This window comes from Gymnoscopelus braueri (genome assembly GCF_963280865.1).
Source record: "Gymnoscopelus braueri genome assembly, chromosome: 10".
Lineage (NCBI taxonomy): Eukaryota > Metazoa > Chordata > Actinopteri > Myctophiformes > Myctophidae > Gymnoscopelus > Gymnoscopelus braueri.
Window position 1 is genome coordinate 21928741 of NC_137611.1, and position 20608 is coordinate 21949348.

At 40.8% G+C, this 20608-nt stretch overlaps 1 protein-coding gene across 1 annotated transcript in view; it reads right to left on the reverse strand.

The window, feature by feature from the left end:
• Positions 1-879: 879 nt before the first annotated feature.
• The window catches only part of cfap57 (cilia and flagella associated protein 57), a gene marked incomplete at both ends in the record, with an annotated part of 33811 nt that continues 14082 nt past the window's right edge, over positions 880-20608 (reverse strand). Inside the window, 7 exons of the mRNA XM_080439783.1 lie at positions 880-1073; positions 10820-10955; positions 11915-12058; positions 12357-12491; positions 16175-16291; positions 17305-17448; positions 19769-19927. Of these exons, the coding sequence (XP_080295909.1) occupies positions 880-1073; positions 10820-10955; positions 11915-12058; positions 12357-12491; positions 16175-16291; positions 17305-17448; positions 19769-19927 (1029 nt within the window). The remainder of the gene's footprint in view (positions 1074-10819; positions 10956-11914; positions 12059-12356; positions 12492-16174; positions 16292-17304; positions 17449-19768; positions 19928-20608) is intronic.

Here is a 20608-nt window from a genome sequence, read left to right on the forward strand (position 1 = left end):
TTTCCGTGACCCTGGAATGGATGAGTCAGTCCCTCTGTACTGAATGAGCGCGGTCAGCATGGATACAAGAAGAACATGCTTCAAATAGCAATACACAGAGGTTTCAAGCCTATGGCCAAAATATTCACAGTATTGTGTTGAGCATTGAATTTCGTGAAGCCAAAACATTGACCATATATATATATATGTATATATATACATACATACATACAGTATATATACTGTATATAAGAGAATCTCTGCCAATATATCGATATCTGAATTATTTACTCTGTATTGGTGGGGCTCTATCTCATCTCCTACACAGAGAAATGAACCTGAGGCGTCAGAACAGCCTCTAACACGGCTCTGGGAGGTGACCTCAGTCTTCCTTGTGGGTACTGGGGGTGGGGGTGGAGTGGAGTGGGGTAGGGGGTGGTCTCACCCAGTAGTGGAAAGTAACTAGAGAGAGGCTAGAGTCAAATATTGTACTTTTTACTCCACTACAATTATTTGAAAACTTTAGTTACTAATTACTTTGTAGATTTTGATTATTACAAAACATACATTAACCACTTCAGCCCTATTTAAACTTTGTCATTTGAAAATAGCCGATCTATAAGCTCACAACGCAAGCTTGTAGATCTGCTATTTTCCAAAGATTTAAATACATTTTAGACATACGATACCTTGTAAAACTGGACATTCTGCATAATGAGCACTTTTACTTTGGGTATTTTAAGTACATTTTGATACCAATACTTTTGTACTTTTACTCAAGTACATTTTGAATTCCGGGACTTTCACTCGTAACAGAGTGAAATTCTACATTACAGCATTGATACTTTTACTTAAGGAAAGAAACGTTGTACTTTCTCCACCACTGGTCTAGGGGTGGTCTCACCCAGTTAGTGCGGGCAGCTTGGTGATGGAGGAGGAGGAGGACGTGGGAGGCCTGACGATAAGGCTGTGGTTGTGCATGTCCTGCCGCAGCCTCTGGATCTCGGAGCGCTGGAGCTTAATGATCCGCTCCGCCTCCTGTTCAAAGTTTAGACGCACCACCACGTTTCCCTCCGGCTCCTTGGAGGCCGTGCCTGTGTGGCCCATACAGATATGTTATATCGTCAGTGTCGGGTGGAAACCTTGCAGTGGTGTAAAGTAACTAAGTACATGTACTCAAGTACTGTACTTAAGTACACTTTTGAGGATTTATTTCCCTTACTGGAGTATTTTCCATTTTCAATACTTTTACATCTACACCACTACCGTACTTCTCAGAGGCAAATATTGTACTTGTACTCCACTACAATTATTTGACAGCTTTAGTTACTAGTTACGTTGCAGATATGCGTTATTACATTAAAAAACATACATTAACCACTTTAGCCTTATTTTATACCTAGGCTATTTGAAAATAGACGATCTACGAGCTCACAACGCGTCGCGATGTGAGCTTGTAGATCTGCTATTTTCAAACATTTTAGTACTTTTTTACTTTTGGTACTTTAAGTACATTTTCATACCAATACTTCTGTACTTTTACTCAGTACATTTTTAATTGCGGACTTTTTTTTTTTTTTTTTTTTTTATTGTGCTCTTTTCCTCTAAGCACCTTAACGTCCATATGTATATCATGCACAGTATAAGTATAACATGCACAGTATACATACATTGCTGCTATGCTCAGGCACCTTAGTTTTTTATTATCTCAGGTACTTTGTAAATATGTAGATAACTTGTCTGGCCTTCTGTTGCTCTCTTGTTTTGATCTCCTTCCCACTTGCCCCCCACCCCCTCTTCTTCTCCCCCCCCCCCCCTCTTCTTTCTATGGAAACTAACGTTGCGATGGGAACGATGTACAAAATCTACACCACTACAGTACTTCTCAGAGGCAAATATTGTACTTGTACTCCACTACAATTATTTGACAGCTTTAGTTACTAGTTACGTTGCAGATATGCGTTATTACATTAAAAAACATACATTAACCACTTTAGCCTTATTTTATACCTAGGCTATTTGAAAATAGACGATCTACGAGCTCACAACGCGTCGCGATGTGAGCTTGTAGATCTGCTATTTTCAAACATTTTAGTACTTTTTTACTTTTGGTACTTTAAGTACATTTTCATACCAATACTTCTGTACTTTTACTCAGTACATTTTTAATTGCGGACTTTTTTTTTTTTTTTTTTTTTTTTTTATTGTGCTCTTTTCCTCTAAGCACCTTAACGTCCATATGTATATCATGCACAGTATAAGTATAACATGCACAGTATACATACATTGCTGCTATGCTCAGGCACCTTAGTTTTTTATTATCTCAGGTACTTTGTAAATATGTAGATAACTTGTCTGGCCTTCTGTTGCTCTCTTGTTTTGATCTCCTTCCCACTTGCCCCCCACCCCCTCTTCTTCTCCCCCCCCCCCTCTTCTTTCTATGGAAACTAACGTTGCGATGGGAACGATGTACAAAAACGAATTTCACCCACTTTTTTACCTTGTAAACCTGTGATGTGACAATAAAACTGATTCTGATTCTGATTCTTACTTGTAACTACTACTTCTACATTGCAGTATTGATACTTTTACTTCGGTAAAACATTTGAGTACTTTTTCCACCACTGAAACCTTGTATGTCCGAAACGTTAAATTTTTCAGGAAATAGAAAAAAAAAGAACATGTGCTCCAATGCATGCAATAATGGATATTGTTTAGTCTGAAGCTCTTGTAAATACTTTACATTGGTTCAATCTTTGTAAAATTCTACGACAAAAATAAAGTCTTTGGTGCTTAGCCAAACTGCAAAACAGCATCAAAAACCAGACAGCAGCAGCAACAGACAGTTGCTGCTGTGAATACAATTTGAGAGAATCAGAATGCACTCGCTGTCCCTCGAATGGTAAGAACCAAAATGTCTGGCCCACAAGTATCTTGAATCTGGTGGTAATTTTGCGTGTGCACTTTTCTGCACTCAAAGTAAGATGCTTTCTAAGACACAAATGAATGAAAGAGGACCATCAAGAGAGCCGGATCAATGATTCTATAATTCACAGTACTGAATACTCTGATCGAGATCAGCCTGAGTTGTGAATTGCAACCAAGGGGCCCAGCTTGAAAGTTTTACATTGAGGCTAATACGGAAGAGACAGTTCATAATGAATGGCCTGTAGTTTCGCTGTGTCAGAAATAATTTATCTTAACGCAAGCGGATGGGTTTTTGACAAACTTTAGACTAGATTTTCTTACCTTTTTTTTTTATTTTAAATTTTTATCCCACGATTTTGTAACCCTATTTTTTACACCCAGTGCCAATTGTCTATGTAATCCTGGGCACTACCTTCCCTCTGCCAACCTAGGGAGGCCAGGGCCGAGCTCATGCCTCCTTCAATGCATGAGAGCCAACTGACCTTCTTGTCACCTGACAGGGGAGAGTTTCCCTGGTTGGACGTAGCGCGTGGAAGGAACACGTTATTCCAACCAGTTCCCTTCCCCTCCATCAGGCGCCCCGGCTGGCCAGGGGGAGGTAGTATAGTGACCAGGATTACTGCATGTTTTTGTGAGGGTACCTACCCGCAGGGCTTGAGTCTACAGAGGTGCAAGTGACTGGAGACAGTCTCCAGCCATGTCTCCAGTCGGTCTCCAGGCGTCGGGGGGGGCCCCCTTGTCTCCAGTCGCCCCCCTCATAGACCTCCATTCACTCTCCAGTCTCCAGAGGCCCCCACCTTCCTGAAAATCTCTCTCGTTTGCCTGTCCCCGCCCCCTTCACTGCTCTCTGAGTTTCTCAACGGCAGCCATCTTTGTTTGCATTTAGATGGACAGGAACACTCTATGCTTTTTAATTCATTATAGACCCCCACAACCAAACAATGATGGTCTCTTGGTGCTGGTTGGGACCCAATAACATTTCGATTTTATGTTTTATATGTTTTTGATGACGTTAAGGCCTGGATTTGGACTTCTCTCTCCCAGCCTGCAGCAGCACAGTTGCCAGACTCTGCGAGAGAATCGAGCAACCCGGTCTATGAAAACAAAGCCCAAAAGAAGTGACTGTATGGGCCACAGGAGCCCCCACGGATGGTCTCTTTGTGCTGGTTGGAACCCAATGACGTTTATATTTGATGTTTTATATGCTTTTGATGACATCCAGGCGTGGATTTTTACATCTATGTCACAGACTCCTGTCACAGCCAGCGTTGCCAGGTTCTGTGAGAGAAACGAGTGACTGGGTGTGAGCCCTTTTAAACCTACTGTATACATAGTCAATTTGAAAATAGCAGATCTACAAGCTCACAACGTGTCACATCGTGACGGATTGTGAGCCAAGATAAATCTTGGGGGACATAATAAAGCAGACCTGGCTGCAAACATTGGTGAGAGCATATGTCAGACAGCAGCAGCATCAGAAGACAGGTAAGGTGCCTTGTAAACAGATGTTTAATGGCTCTAATTGTGCTAATGGAACATAATCATTGATCATTATACCCCTTAGTCCCTAAGGAAGACCCGATTTTATATTGAATATGATTTTAAATGTGGGCTGAGAGCTGCTTAAAGCTAACAAGCAGTCCATGCTAGACACATATCATTATTCATAGAACATCACTGATCAACATTAAAGCCTCAATTTTATATTTCATATTATTTAAAATATTTTTAGCTTTGTTTATTATATAGCAGTTTGAGGGAAAGAGCTCTAGCTCCGTTTTTGTACTGTTATTTAACATGACAGTTTAATGTTTTGTGGTCATGGGTCAAGGTGTGTTGGTCAAGACATGTTTACCTCCATCTGGGGTGTGTGGGTTTTGTAAACTGCTCAGTGTAACATGCATGATATTATACAACCCACATGCTAAATGAGGAGAAATCAAATTAGTGATTGACTGTTTCAGACAATGTAATGTATTGTAGATGTTGATTCTAATCACTGTATCTGATCTGTTTATTTATGTCAATTTTTTTCTGGGGACCCCAGTACAGTTCATCAGTAGGCCTACAGTTATTTTAATAATATGATAGGGCAGTGGTTCTCAAAGAGAGGGTGTACAAATGGAACCAAATGGACCCATGAGGGTCCATATGGTTCCATTTATACACTCTTAAGAGTTAGGATTTTATAGTATAGATTGCGGTCCCAGAGGTAGATAGGGGTCTCTGTGATAGCGCATACTATGCGTTCATATTATTTGAGATATTTAATTATGTGTAGGCCTTTATGTATAGTCTACATGATTGTGGATGTTGTGTGTTCATTATGCTCCCAACTAGTGTAATAGAGTTGAGGCTTTGGACAGAGAGAGACTCAAAGCTGTTTATGTGAATAAAATGTTCATCCAATATGTGTGTGCTATTACAGTAGTTCTCAAACGTTTTCATGTGAAGGACCCCCAAATGAATATGCATTTGACTATAGGGTTTATTGATGATTTTGATGTTATATTAACACATTTTCCTGGAGACCCCCTGGAACCCCCTTAACTCATTCACTGCCAGAACTTTTTTTTTTTTTGCGTTTGCCCACTGCCAGAGATTTTTCATTGAGAAAAAAAAAAGTACTCAGGAGCCGAGATACAAAATGTTTAAGTTTTAAGTTAACAAGGAAGTGGATGGGAGTCTAGATCTTCAAAAAATCATATCTCCTTGGTCTTTGGGTTAAAAAATTAATTAAAAAAAAAAAAAAATATATATATATATATATATATATATTTTTTTTATATTAAAAGTCGTTTTAGTCGTTCTTGGCAGACAGGGCTTAAAGGACAACTTTGTTTTTTTACAACCACGGTTTATATTTTAGCTTGTAATTAAAGTAAAAAAAAGATGAGTGTTTTCCTTTTCATTTACTGCTTTCTATAGTTTTAGCAATTTTCGCGATATTTTTTACAGTGGGCGGGGGCATTCTGTCCGGTGGCTAAATATGCCTTTTTTACACAATAAAAAAGGTCCTGTGGTCTTGGATGGCCAGATGTGAGTTATTGGGGGCTAGAAGAGCTACTGTAAATAATAATAAAGAAAACACCGGGTTATTGTGTAAAAAAATACATATTTAGCCACCGGACAGAATGCCCCCGCCCACTGTAAAAAAGATCGCGAAAATTGCTAAAACTATAGAAAGCAGTAAAAAAATAAGTTTAACACTCATCTTTTATTTACTTTAATTACAAGCTAAAACATAAACCTTGGTTGTAAAAAAACAAAGTTGTCCTTTAAAGGACAGAAGTCGTTTTAGTCGTTCTAGGCAGGGAATGAGTTAAGAACCCCTGGGGGTCCCCTGACCACAGGTCTTTTTAATATTTTCTGTATCACATGCAAGTAGGGACATGGTGGTGTCACAAAGCAAACAAGCACTGGTAGTTAGTACTTCTAGCTTATGTTGGTTTCAGGGTGCAAGTCCCTGCAGTGCTGTACCCTGCCGACTGTCTCACCTTTGTCCTGTATGTTTACATGAAATGTTATCACTCAATTAGTTGTCACGCTGTCCAGTTAACACATTTGGTTCCATTTGTACACTCTCAGAGTTAGGATTTTATAGTATAGATTGTGGTCCCAGAGATAAAAATCAAATGGGGGTCCGTGGTCTAATGCATATCAAACTGGGGGTCCTTGAAATTAAAAGGTTTGAGAACCACTGTGACAGGGGATACTGTGTGTTCATATTTGAGACAGTTATTTATGCAAATATTCCACATTCACTTTTCACTTCATTAATGTTTTTAAATAGCCAATCTACAAGCTTGTAGATTGGCTATTTTCAAATAGCTGATGTATATAGGGTATATAGTAGCTTGCTGATTTTGATGCTATAGATATTAACACATTTTTCTGGGGACCCCAGTACAGTTCATCAGTACAGTTATTTAACATGACAGTGTGGTGCTAAAGCTGCAGTCGAAATCCAGCTCTTAGAGAACATGTGATATCCCCTGGTGTGTGTTCATATTATTTTAGATATTAAATGATGTGCAGGCCTATTGGCTTTGGACTGACAGAGACAGGCAGAAAGCTGTTCAATACATGTTCATCCTGTGTGCTGTTGCAGTGGTTCTCAAACCTTTTCATGTCAAGGACTCAAAATGAATATATTTTTGGCCATTTTAAGATTTTTTGAAAATAGCCAATCTACAAGCTTGTAGATCGGCTATTTTCAACCAGGTGATGAAAGGTTTAAAGTGGCTAAAATGTGTAACATGGATTATAGGCCAAATGCTACAGCAGAGGAAATGGTGAGAAATCAAATGAGTGATTGACTGTTTTAGACAATATGCATTGCAGATATGTTGATTCTAACCAAATTACTGTATCTGAGATATTTATTTATGTCTAGGCTCCTATGCTCTTGTTTAGTGTACATGATAGGGCAGTGGTTCTCAAACAGAGGGTGTACAAATGGAACCAAATGGACCCTCACAGGTCCATTTGGTTCCATTTATACACTCTTAGAGTAAATGTATACAATTTAAAATTATTTTAAAGTATAGATTGCTGTCCCAGAGGTAGAAAATGCTCAAATAGGGGTCCTTGAAATGAAAAGGTTTGAGAACCACTGTGATAGGGGATAGTATGCGTTCATTATTGTCTCCGCCAGGCCGAAAGGCATGGCGAGAGAGTATGTTTTGCACCCTGTCTGACCAGCTAATCTCCAGGACTGTTGGCATGATCGCAGCGAAACTATGCACACACACTCCCTGGATGCCAATTCAGAACCTCTGCCCCAAATCTTTCACATGGGCCTGTTATAGCGCCACCAGGAGACCGCTTTTTGCAAAACCCATTTTTGACAGTACTCCTACAGATTCTGTCCAAACGTCACGTAAATCGGTACACAGTGGCCCTCATTTATCAACGGAGCGTATAAACCGGCTTATATTTTTCCATATATTCGGCCGTACACCAACGTCGAAGTCACATTTATCAACGAATCCTACACAGCCAATCCTAGCGTACATTGGGTCGGAGCCTTGATAAATGTCACGGCTGAAACCGAGCGCCATTTAAATAACACGCCCTTAAATATTCTCGAAACGCCCTGATTTTACGACATGGAGAACCAGAATACGACCAAATAAAGCATGGGAAGCCAAAAGAGTTTCGCCGCCTCGCCTCGCTGCCTGTCAAGTCACACACGCACACGCACACGCCTCTCTCTGTCTCACACATACACACACACGCCCAACTGTGTCTTTCATGCAATCCGTAACGGTACTATCTTTGTCACGTAGGCTTGTAGCCTACATGAATTACATAATGATACCAATCACATCGCCATGAATGGGGTTTGTATATTCATTTATTTAACCCATACCGAGCAGTGCACAAGCAGTCATGTAGGATATTCCCCGTGAGACTCGGACGGGCGGCAGTGATCCCGTGCTGCCACGTTAATAAGAGATTCGATCGTCGGGTTGATATCCATAACCCAACCAGGTTGTGTAGACTACATAACTCTCTATGACATAACTCCATAACATAGGACAAGCTACAGTAAGTTTGTAGACCTCACTGTCCATGAAAAGATGGTCGGGGCTCCCGAAAATGTTCTCGCAGCAGAATTATTTTATAGTATATTTTGAAAATAGCAGATCTACAAGCTCACAACGCATCGGGATGGGACCTGTTGTGAGCTTGTAGATCTGCTATTTTCAAATAGCCAATGCAGCCAGATCTGCAAGCTTAACCGAATGACTGTTAAAGCATTTTGTTTAAATTACTTTATAAAATGTTATATTTTCACAGGGATTATTTGTTAGTGTAGATATACATTTAGGAGTGGATTATGTGTCCAGATGCCTGTCAGACAGTCAGACAATGCTTCTCCGCAGGTCTAGAATGGAATAAACGGGCGCAGCCAACGGCAACAACTGCTATCGACCAGACGTGAGATCTCAGCGTACGGTAGGATGAAGCCATCGTCAGGTTATATTGATACATGCCGAAAGTTGCGGTGATCTCGCCGTACGCCCATTATTTGGTCTGCGCCACGTTGATAAATGAGGGCCAGTATCTCTATAGTCATTAAACAAAACGGGTCTTTCAGATTGAACTTTTTCACTATCATCAGTGTTTCCTTAATTCATGTTTTTTTGTTTACACATGATTTTTTTCTATTGATATATTGCATTCATGTTCATGGGTATTTTCAGACATTTAACCACCTGTGAGGGGTTGTGAGCTTGTAGATCGGCTATTTTCAAATAGATGATGTATATAGGGTTTATAGTGGCTAGCTGATTTTTATACTATATCAAATCTGAGAATCACTGTGCTATTGTATAGTGTGATTACAGGTCAATCAGTAAACACTAAAGGAAAGCTGTGTTGGTAAAGCCAGGTTAATCATATCTTTTCATACATTTTCATGCAAGTAAGGGCATGGTGTGAACATGGCAAAAAAGCACTGGTAGTAGGTACTCCTGGTTTCTGCTGGGAACAGGGTTCGAGTCCCTGCAGCGCTGTGCTTACTGTTTCACCTTTGTCCTGTTGTATGTTTACATACAAAGTTAGCACTCAATTCATAGATTCATAATACCTGAATGCACTTTTAATTATAGTACATCAAGCAGATAGCCCTGTGATTACATCTTTATAGCACATGGTTGCATTACAGTGCAACCACAATGTGATTAAGTTCTTATTCACTATGCAAAGTTTTTGTACTCCTATGTTATGGTGTATTAGTCAGCACAGTGGATTAATATTTCTATCGATCTGGGATGTTAAGGTTGTGCAAAACTGTGGTCAATGAATTGCCTCTTCAGCTAGATTAAACGGCAGTCACTTATAACTGTTGAGACTCCTAGAACATTAAGACGTGTTGACATGGATAGCTTTGTGTCTAATAACATCTCTGTGTTAATGAATGGGGTATGAGCATTATGTCATACAGTGTAGATTGTAGATCGGACCATGTCGTACAGTACATGGTCTACAGACCATGTACTGTAGACCATGTCGGTCTACAGTACAACAAACTATTAAGATGTTTGTAATTACAACATGTACTGCTTGGTGTAATGTTTAAAGCAAAGTAGGCCTTGCACAAGCCCGGGATCGAACCCAGGACCTTTTGACCATGTCATGTGTAAATGACATGCAAATGGTCCAAACAGGGACACACCCTAATGCTAATCTGATCCCTCCCACATTGACTGGAGAAACCTCAGCCAATCGCTGGCCTCACAGAATGCACTACGGTACGGCTCATCCCCCTACCCTAGGAGACACGGGGAGAACATGCAAACTCCACACAGAAAGGCCCTTTCGCCAACCCCACCTAGGGTATGGGCACTGATGACGCAGAGGAGAGAACACACCCCCAGCGCCCACAGCGTCCCCTGCGGGAATCGAACCCAGGACCTTCTAGCTGTGAGGCGACAGCACTACCGACTGTGCCACCGTGCCCCCTTAGATTTTCTTACCTTAATCAAAATTGTCATAAATACTATATGCTTCCAGTCGCTAGTTTAAAGTCTCCTTTCAATCATCATGATATGCGTTTTGGTAAACTATGGTCCCATTTATTTAAAAATTGACGATAAAGTAGGTTATGCTCTAGGAGGGGCGGGATGATTTGATTGACAAGCTACACAACCAATAGCATTCATTCCCCGCCCCCGCTCTTGATTGACAAGCTACCCAACCAATACTGGTCTGGTGGCATTCTGCAGGATATGACGCGATATGACGCGATATTGAAAGATGGCGGATTTGAAATTGCTGAACAATCGGCTCCATTTACGGTCTGTAGAAACCAATGGCGTCACGTTGTCCATTCATTTTATACAGCCTATGATTGCAACAGACATGTGTCATCTGTGTAAATCAAAGCATTTGATCTGCTCACCTATGACTTCAGTGGAGTTCAGTCTTTTGGGCTTCTTGGCCACTTTTGTTTGGCTCTCATATTCGTGGACTTGGGTCCGTGCCATACGCAGCTCCTTGCGCAGTTCGTTGATTTCCTGAATCAGAGACACATTCTCCTGTGCAGAGAGGGGGCGACAATTATTATGTTAGAGTGGGACTTATATTAATGAACATAATGTTAATCTTAACCAATATGTATGGTAGCAAGTAGGTCAAGAGTCTATCTCCTGTTTCCTATAGCGTGAGGCGGACTGATGTTCAAGTACACCCTCTGGATAATGATGCCAGTATGATCGCAGGGACCCCCAATCCAACCCTTGATGCTGAGTGCCAAGCAGGGAGACAATGGGTACCATTTTTATAGTCTTCGTTATGACTCGGCTGAGGATTAAAACCCTGACCTCCCAGTCTCAGGGCAGACACTCTAACCACAAGGCCACTGAGGTGGTAAGGTCGATACACGTTAATACAATATAACTTCTACATCTGCAGTGGTTGGAGGTGGTCTCCCTACTCTTCCACTTAGAAATGTAGACCCTGGTTTTGTGGTGTTAATTCATTTGCATGATTGACTAAAATGTTCTAGTAATACAGTAATATTTACAGTTAAAAATAGTTAAAATAATTGATTTAATTTAATACAGTCTATTGATTTATTTGAGAAACATTGATTGACACTGAATTGAGACTTTTCTATTGTATTACCTAACAAAGGGGAACCGCATGTTCCACAATGCATTGTGTCTAAGACCAGATGTTAGAAAAGACCGGGATTTCTCTTATTGTCATTCAGTGATATTGAGCAATACTAGCTTTTGGAGCGAATTAATGAATGCTAAGTGCTAACAAGCCAAAAACTGGTTTCGGGTCATGTGGCTATAATGTTAAACCTTTTCCCCCAGGAATAAGTCAGGCTTAAAATAGTTTTACCCTGACATGGTGAGGTGCTTAAACATGATGACTTCATACAACGGGAGCGTAAGAAATATTCTGTTCCACCCATTCCAAAACAGTGCACACGCTTCCGTATCTTCTACAGTGGTGTAAATGGACGTGACATTTGACTGTGCCGTACCTTCGTGAGTTTAACTTTGTCTTTGCGGTGGACCTCAGAGTCTTTGGCTAGCTTCGCCTTCAGAGAAGCCAAGTTCCTTTCCAGGTGCTCCCGCTGACGAGATCCCTCCATCTGGACATCCGTGTCCACGCCCACTATCTCAACCTGGGAAAGAGGCACGCACGCGCACACACACCACACACACACACACACACACACACACACACACACACACACACACACACACACACACACACACACACACACACACACACACACACACACACACACACACACACACACACACTTATTACCACTACTACTACTTGTGAGGGCATCAACACCTCATAACCTTAAGCCCTGGCTCTATTCATGTCATGAACAACATAGCGTTATCACACATTATGTAGCTCGTGACACAGGGTTCACAGTGTATTAGGCACGTCTTTGTGTTAACACGCACCCCATCACTCTGCTGTACGTGCCGTTCATGGAGCTCCCATATACTGCTCTTGAGTTTCTTTGGTTCCTGTATGAAGGCTATACAGTTGTGGAGCTCTGCCTTGAACCGGCCAACATAGGCCTCTGTGTCCTTCACCTGAGCAGAGAAAGGGACACACACATGAATAGTAATAAAACATATTGTATGAGTATTGTAGGCCTCCATGTGAATACAGAACAGCATGTAAGAAGCTATTCATGTGGATCCGCATACATATTACATAGGGACATTAGACGGTGCATATTCACTACTGCTGCTTTTCAGCAGTTAAGAAAAAAGAGCTATCATGTTATGGAGTAAGCCAGAACTCATTGATGGCTTAAAGCAAAACAAACTTGTAATCATGGGTAATTATCAGCTCTATTTGTCACTGGTGTCAATGGCCCCGATTCATAACGAGGGTCGTAAATATGGGGTAAATAAAGTTCGTAAAGGCCGTCGTATTTTGGTAGTCACAAACGGACGTGCAATTCCCAAAGGGGTTCGTATATCCCAGAGACGTGCGTATGACCAGGTGTAGGAGCTGATTAATCTCGAAGTCTGCATCCAACAGCATCCAACTTTAACGTCACTTTACGGCACAGTGTTGCCATGTCCGCTTATTATAAGCGAATTTGCGCTTATTTTTCTGTAAAGTTGCTTGTAAATATTGGTAACAGTGGGGTGCGGTTTTTTGGGCTTATTTCTAAGGTGTAGTTGGTTATTTGGGCTTGCTTCACAATTGTTCAATTGTTTTAACCGGTGGTTCTCAAATATTTTTATGTCATGGACCCCCAAGTTAATATGTAGGCTAATTTATCCCTATAAGCCCCATCTGAAAATGTTTTGTGCCAGCTGGAGGAAGATTGGTGTTGTTAGAATGTTTGAAAAATCTTCCAAACATTCCACATTTTATTACAAGATTTTGCTAAATATAGCAGATCTACAAGCTCACAACGGTTTAATTAAAGTGCTTATAATGCCAGTTGCTTCTTCTGGGCTTATTTTCATAGACCTGGTTGCTTATTTCTCTCACAAAATCTGGCAACACCGGTTACAGCTGTCGGCCGCATTGCCTTGACACTGACAGAGAACTTGAACATCATTCTGATCTGTCTGGAAGCGAGTCCCACTATTGCACGATGGATCAGCTGAACGTAATGTGTAATGTTTACAAGGTTTAACCCCGCCAGCAAATAATAGACTAATAACCTGGAAAGGATATAACATTGCTCACGTTTACCAGGTAAAAAGATGATGTTGAAATAAATCCAGGGCATACAAGTGGAACGCTGCTATCCGATTATGGACCAGAGCTTATTGATTACTTATTGATTAAATTAGTTAATTTTGGATTAATATATCACTGTCCTACGTCTGAATGGGGAATGGATCTTCTGGACACAGCTTTCATCACTATAGTTTCCTCATCAGATGGTAACATTTATTAGGCTGTGTGTGGCCTTCATGTGATCAATATACAGTAGAGTAGCCTACAGTAGGCTATTAGCCTACCAATTAATACCGCGGCACGGACACTGGTGCGTCAGTCCCTCCGCAGTTTCATTAAGGCATGATAGCCTATTTTCATTATTACGTGACACTTTGGCTGAGATGGCCCTCTCACTGAGGGACCTATAATTCAGCTCTAAATGGAACTGATAGCCTAGAAAATAAATAAAAAGCGGTGGAATCTACATCATGTCTATATTATGCATAGGCTACAAGCAATACATCGTTTGACATTTATTTTTTATTTTTTATATATATGTGTTGACAAATGTTGGGCACATATATATTTTATTTGAGGTTTGCCACTGTTGTAATTGATTTTGGCATGAAGAATAAAGCATTCTAAAGACATACGCACATTTCAGCCCTGGTAAGACAGCCTCGGGGCTGACCTGAGAACGTGCGCACCTGACGCACAAAACACAGACCAAAAAACTTTTATGAATCCGACTGCAGGTGTAGGATTTGTCCTAAACGCCGGTACGTACAAAATATGGTCGTAAATCCCTTTATGAATCCGGGCCAATTGTCTCCACCATTGTCTATAACAGGCTGATTAGTGTTTTTACCTATAACTGCACTGATCTGTGTAAAACTTTTTGTGTAAAACTTTTTATGCGCACTCCCTGGAGGCCAAGAAAAAACCCTTGCCCTGCATTTTTCACATCTGCCTTTTATAGCACCACCAGGAGGCCGACTTGTGTAAAACTAAATTTTTTATATTAAGCCTTCAGATTGTATCAAAATTTCATGCAAATCGGTACACATGATCTCATGTGATCCATTGAAGATTGACATCTAAAGTTTACAGGAGTGGCCCGTTTTCAACAAAATGCCAATCATGAATGCAGCGTCCGATTGCGGTGGAACTTTACACTCACATTCGCACTACATTGAGTAACAAATGCCACCCTTTTAGCATTGCCCTATTATAGCGCCATCAGGAGGCCAATTTTTGCAAAAGAATATATATATATTACTCCTACAAATCCTGTCCAAACATCATGCCAATCGGTACACATTATCTCTATAGTCAAGTGATCAAGACGGTTCCGTCCGATTTTTCATATTCCATCCTGATTGGCGAATTCCAAACATTGCTGACCCACAATAACCTACCTGACCTGGCGGAGACCTGTGCTCCAAGGAGCACTTTTTCAAGTTTTTCATATTTCACTGTAATGATTCTGTCTCCTGTGCTATGTTTGCTTGTGTCGTATTGAATTGATATGTCTGTTTTGTATTGATAGTTATATCACCACTTTTAACAGCCTGCTCAGGGACTACACATAAAGATTAGCTTTTGGCTAACTCTGGCTCATTTACATGGATGTGAAAACTGAAATGTTGATTAACGTGCACTGTCCGTGGTAAATAAAGACATAAATAACATAATTTATGATTTTTGATTTATTTAAAATGTAGCTGGTTTAAAAGCCCAATTGAAAATGATATGAAATATATTCTGCCCAAGAGGAAAAGGCTATGTTGTTTAGACTAAGTCATTATGTGGATTAAATTAAACAGTTTATTTTATTTTTTATATTGAGAAAGGATTTGTTTAAAAAGAATGTAGAAGATTTTGATGAGTTTATTGATGGAAGACTATCTAGATAAAGCATGGACCCAAGTTTGTCAAATAGATCGGCTATTCTTGCTACTTTTGCATGACACTAGCCTACGATGAAGTATAAAATAAATAAGTTAAGACCTTTATGGGATTACACATTTTCTATTGACCGTTCCTCATTGTTTCTCATTACTGTCTACTGCAGTGGTTCTCAAAGTGGGGTCTAAATTTGTTAATACAGCATGTAATGACCCCAGAGCACTGCAATTCATTTTTGTATTTTGTATTTTGTGTGCATACAGTACATGTAAGGTATATTATATTGATGCTTATTTTATGTTTCATGTGAGGCGCTTTTATTTTGTTATTGGATTTGTGTGTCAGTGTTATTGCTTTTATTTTGAAAGGGATTTTCTGATTTGATATTGATTTGATCAGAGAGATGTTTGCAACAGCATTTTTTAACAGCAATCTTCTCTTCTGGGGGTCCCTGGCACGAAAAAAATTCTGATGGGGGGTCCACGGCCAAAAACATATCAATTTGGGGGTCCTTGACACAAAAACGTTTGAGAACCACTGGTCTACAGAACACTGCCTGCTGCCTGTTGGCCGTCAGAAACTATTCTGGTGCCTAAACCAGACCTCAGGTCACTGAGGTGTTCCGAGACTCTAACAGAAACCGTGGTGGTGTGTGTGGAGAACAAGAGATTCTTCTCACCCTCTTCATCTCCTTGCGCATCTCCTTGTCGGTGGTGCTGAGTTTGAGTCGCAGCTCAGACACGGTCAGTTCCAGCTGCGTGTTCTTCTTATGGAAGTCTTCCAGCTCCGCCTCCATCTGACACACAAAACAAACCCATATCTCATGTCCTGCGTTTGAACTCAAATCATTTGATCCACAGCAGAAGCATCTTTCGTCTCGAACGTGGTTTTTGCACGTCACAGTTCCATCGACTTACGTACTCCATCATTTCCAAAACATACAAAACTATATGTAAAAAGACAAATGTGCTGCATTAGTATTAGTATGACTTAACGGTGTATTTCACTATTGCATTCCTGTAACTTCACACTACTGCAAGGAGGAGTTCAAATTTGGAGGAATTAAACATTTTATTATTTAAGACGGTTAACCACAGATTGATTGATTGATTGATTGACTTGATCCAATTGACGACTTGATCCATTTTCAACCGAGTCGACACAGAAGTTCTCTGTGAGTGAGCTAAGCTCTCACGGTAGCTTTTTGACCAAATGTATGAAGGACGACGTCACACAAGGCCACCGGCAACAATAGCTCTATCATTTCCCAAGAAGAATATGATTGAATGTGTTATGAAAGCATGCCGCACACTGCTCTTTGACACGTATTGGTTTTGATACAAAGAAAGAGAAGTGGATGAGCATAGGACTAAGGAGAAGGCATTGTTAAAAACAATATAAACGCCTGCTCCATATTTTCTACACTCATTTGTGACATTGTCATCTATTTACATGTATTATGGCTTCTTTCTTTCTTTCTTTCTTTCTTTCTTTCTTGCATGGTATCTATAATGGACCATTATTAATAATGAATACTATAGGCTAACTCATGATATTGTGAATCAAATGCTACTTTCATGTCAGTGCGGTTTTATATTGTCACATTACCACACTGACACATTTCTACGTAATTTCTAGGTCATACTAGCAATGTAAAAGGGAAAAACATTGTATTGTGTTCAAAATCAAATCATGGATCCACATGGGAACGGTGTGAGAATAGAGAATAGAGAATGCTCTCAAAATGCATTCAAAAGCATAGATTTAACCTATACGGGTCGACTTGGTTTCAAACTACTGCACACACACCTCGTGGATCTGCTCCTTGCGCTCTTTGATTTCCTGTTCACGAGGTTCTATCTTCTTCTTGAGCTCGCTGATCTTGTAGTCGAGGACAAATTTGAATTTCTCCAGCTCCTGGTTCCTCTTCTTCAGCTCGTAGATTCTCTGCTCCTGTAGTAATTGGGCCGATGGAAGGCATGGAAATAAGGACTAAATCATCGTTAACATTTTTATTAGTGTGGTTGCCCTAACAGGGCAACCAGACTATAGTAATCTTCACACTTTATTATTATTCTAGATAAACTTTATTTTGAACCGCATCTCCTCCCACAGTTTATTTTTCCCAATTTAGTGCCATATGTCAAAATGACCGGCTTCACCGGGAATCGTGTGCTTGTATTTTGCTAAGAGATTGGTTACATAGTTTAATTGATATTGATTTATTAGTGCATTAAATGTCCCCATTCACTTTAATGGAAAAATGAAAAAACTCCCATTCAAGTATTTTTTTCTCAGAAACCGTAAGGGCTAGAGTTTCAAGACTTGGAGGGGTGGTTCATGATTTAGTCCAAAATTATTATAAAAATAATTAAACCAGTCGGCCTCATGGTGGCGCTATAACAGCCCCCTTTACGTTTTGGCCTCTAACTCTTGAACCGCAACTCGCGTCGGCGCAACCACACTCTGCAATTGCCCTGAATTGCGACGCGTCTAGTTACATCTGCTTCTCTTTTCTGGTGTTATTTTTAAGCTTTTATTTGACAGCGGAGAGAGACACAGGAAATTCGGAGGAGGAGTGAGGGAATGACATGCAGCAAATGGTCATGCCGGCCGGGTATCGAACCTGGGACTCACTGATCAGGGCAGTGGCGTGCACAGACATTTTGAGGGGCAGGTGCTCAAGTAAAAAAAAAAGGGCACCTTGCGCGGCGCGCGGAACCACCAGCTGCCCTAGTAGTGTGAGAAGAAAATTGCAATGCACATTTTGGGGAATTGTTAATATATTAGAAGTTTTTAATCCAGAATTGATCGATGTCACCATGGGCTACATACTGTAAAAAAAAAATTAAAAAAAAATTAAACTTTCTTTTTTCTTTTTTTTTTTTTCAAAAGGGCACTTCTGGTCAAGAGGGCAAAGGGCAGGTGCTCTAGCACCACCTAGAGTCTATCTGTGCACGTCTCTGGATCAGGGCATTGCGCCCATGTGGTATGTGCCATAATCACTTGGCCCTACACCTCTGTTTCTCTCTAGAAATGTGTTGCAGTAAGCCCCAGAGGCTGCAAATGTTGATTAGCTCTTCTTAGTTATCGCAAAGATCCAAATTTATAGTACATTTTATTTGAGGAGAGAGAGAGAGAGAGAGAGAGAAAGAGAGAGAGAGAGAGAGAGAGAGAGACACTACATGCACGATTCGGATGAAAAGCTGACTGGGGAGCAAACATCATACTATGGTTTGTGAATAGCTCCTTCAAACTGGCGGTATAATGACACACTTCACTTTGCTCCACAGTTAACCTGCTAATTGTATGAAAAGGAGCATTCAAAACGCTGAATGCAACAGTTGCTACAGCGCTGCAGAATACACGTTTATATGTAAACGACATGACATCAGTTTGTGACTGCAATTTGTACTTGTTCGCGGATGACTCGGCTCTGCTGGTCTCAGACAAGGACAAATTGGAGGTTGAAAAAGCCCTTAACTCTGACAACAAAAGTAATAAAAAAACTCAACCAAAGAACACGATTTTTGTACAGCATCTCCTCTCTGGTCAGTAAGAATAGATTGAGGACTCTTAGCAGGAGCACTCATCCAATTTCACTTCAACTACGCATGCACTTCATGGTACCATAGCACCACAAAGGCCTTAAGAACAGGGCTCCAGTCATCCCAAAATAAACTGGTCAGGCTACTGCTTGGCCTTACATCTACAACTCATTTAACCCCAGCTCTCTTTGCTAGGGTGGGATGGCTCAGGGTAGAGGACAAAGTACAGCAACTTGCAAATGGGCCTGGTCTACAAGATACACTACACCACAAAGTCACCCATGTACCTGTCAAAATACTTCAAAAACGTCAATGATGTCCACAATCACAACACCTGAGTGTACATATTTTTATTTTCGATTTCTACCCGTTTATATGATGTTCTTGCATAGTAGTATATATTTATCTGTCATTAAATGTTTTGATGAATTGAGTACAAAGGACCCCAATGGGCTCTTAACAGACATTGTATTGAACTGTACTTCCCTGTGCTTGTCTTTGCAAACTGTTAAGTATTCAATCAATCAATCAAATCAGACAGACAGACAGACAGACAGACAGACAGACAGACAGACAGACAGACAGACAGACAGACAGACAGACAGACAGACAGACAGACAGACAGACAGACAGACAGACAGACAGACAGACAGACAGACAGACAGACAGACAGACAGACAGACAGACAGACAGACGATCACAGAGCCATGATGCGGTGAGCCCACCTTGTCCTGAATAGCCTCATCTCTCTCAGAGATCTCCTTCTTGAGGCCCTGGATGTCCCTCTCCAGGGAGTGGATCAGGTCGTGGAGCTTCTTCTGCTCGTGTTTCAGCTTGACAATGTCAGAGCACCTGTCGTCTATCTCCTTCTGCAAGCTGGCCAGCTGTTGTCACGAGTGGTCCGTCCGCCCGTACGTCCCAACACACCCACAAACCCGGAAGATTAAAGGGGCAATAGGGTGGGCCATTCAGGGAGAGACACAGAGAGAGAAAGGTCAGTAGGTTATAGGTCATAGGGTTTACAATATTTTCCATGCCCATGACTGATTCTTAACTACTACCAACACAGCGAGCCCACACTGTTTCTTCAGGAACATTATTTTCTAGTTGAGTTCAAATTGTCAAAAAAGGCCACCCGAGTGTAGTGCTATTTTGGATTTCTGTTTATTTCTTGTGAAAAAAAATAGCGTAACAACAACATACAGCTGCCAAAACCAATATTCAACCACTTTCACTAAGTGAAAACAGCAGATGCACAAGCTGTTGCAAATGTGACACATTGTGAGCTTGTAGATCTGGTATTTTCATCGTGTGACATCATCGAACGATGAAGTATAAAAGTAATCAGTTAAACCCTCTAGTCTAGACTTACTAAACTAGACCCGAGAACACTTGGCTTTTTTTCCGCCCACCCCAAACCTATTTGCCAAAAATACATACAGCTCACAACGTGGCGCAAGGTGACGTGTCGTGAGCTTGTAGATCTGCTATTTTTGGCTAATGTTTCCCCCAGAATATGGATGCTAAGTGGTTAACTGTGAATGGAGCGGAGATCTCTCAGGCAT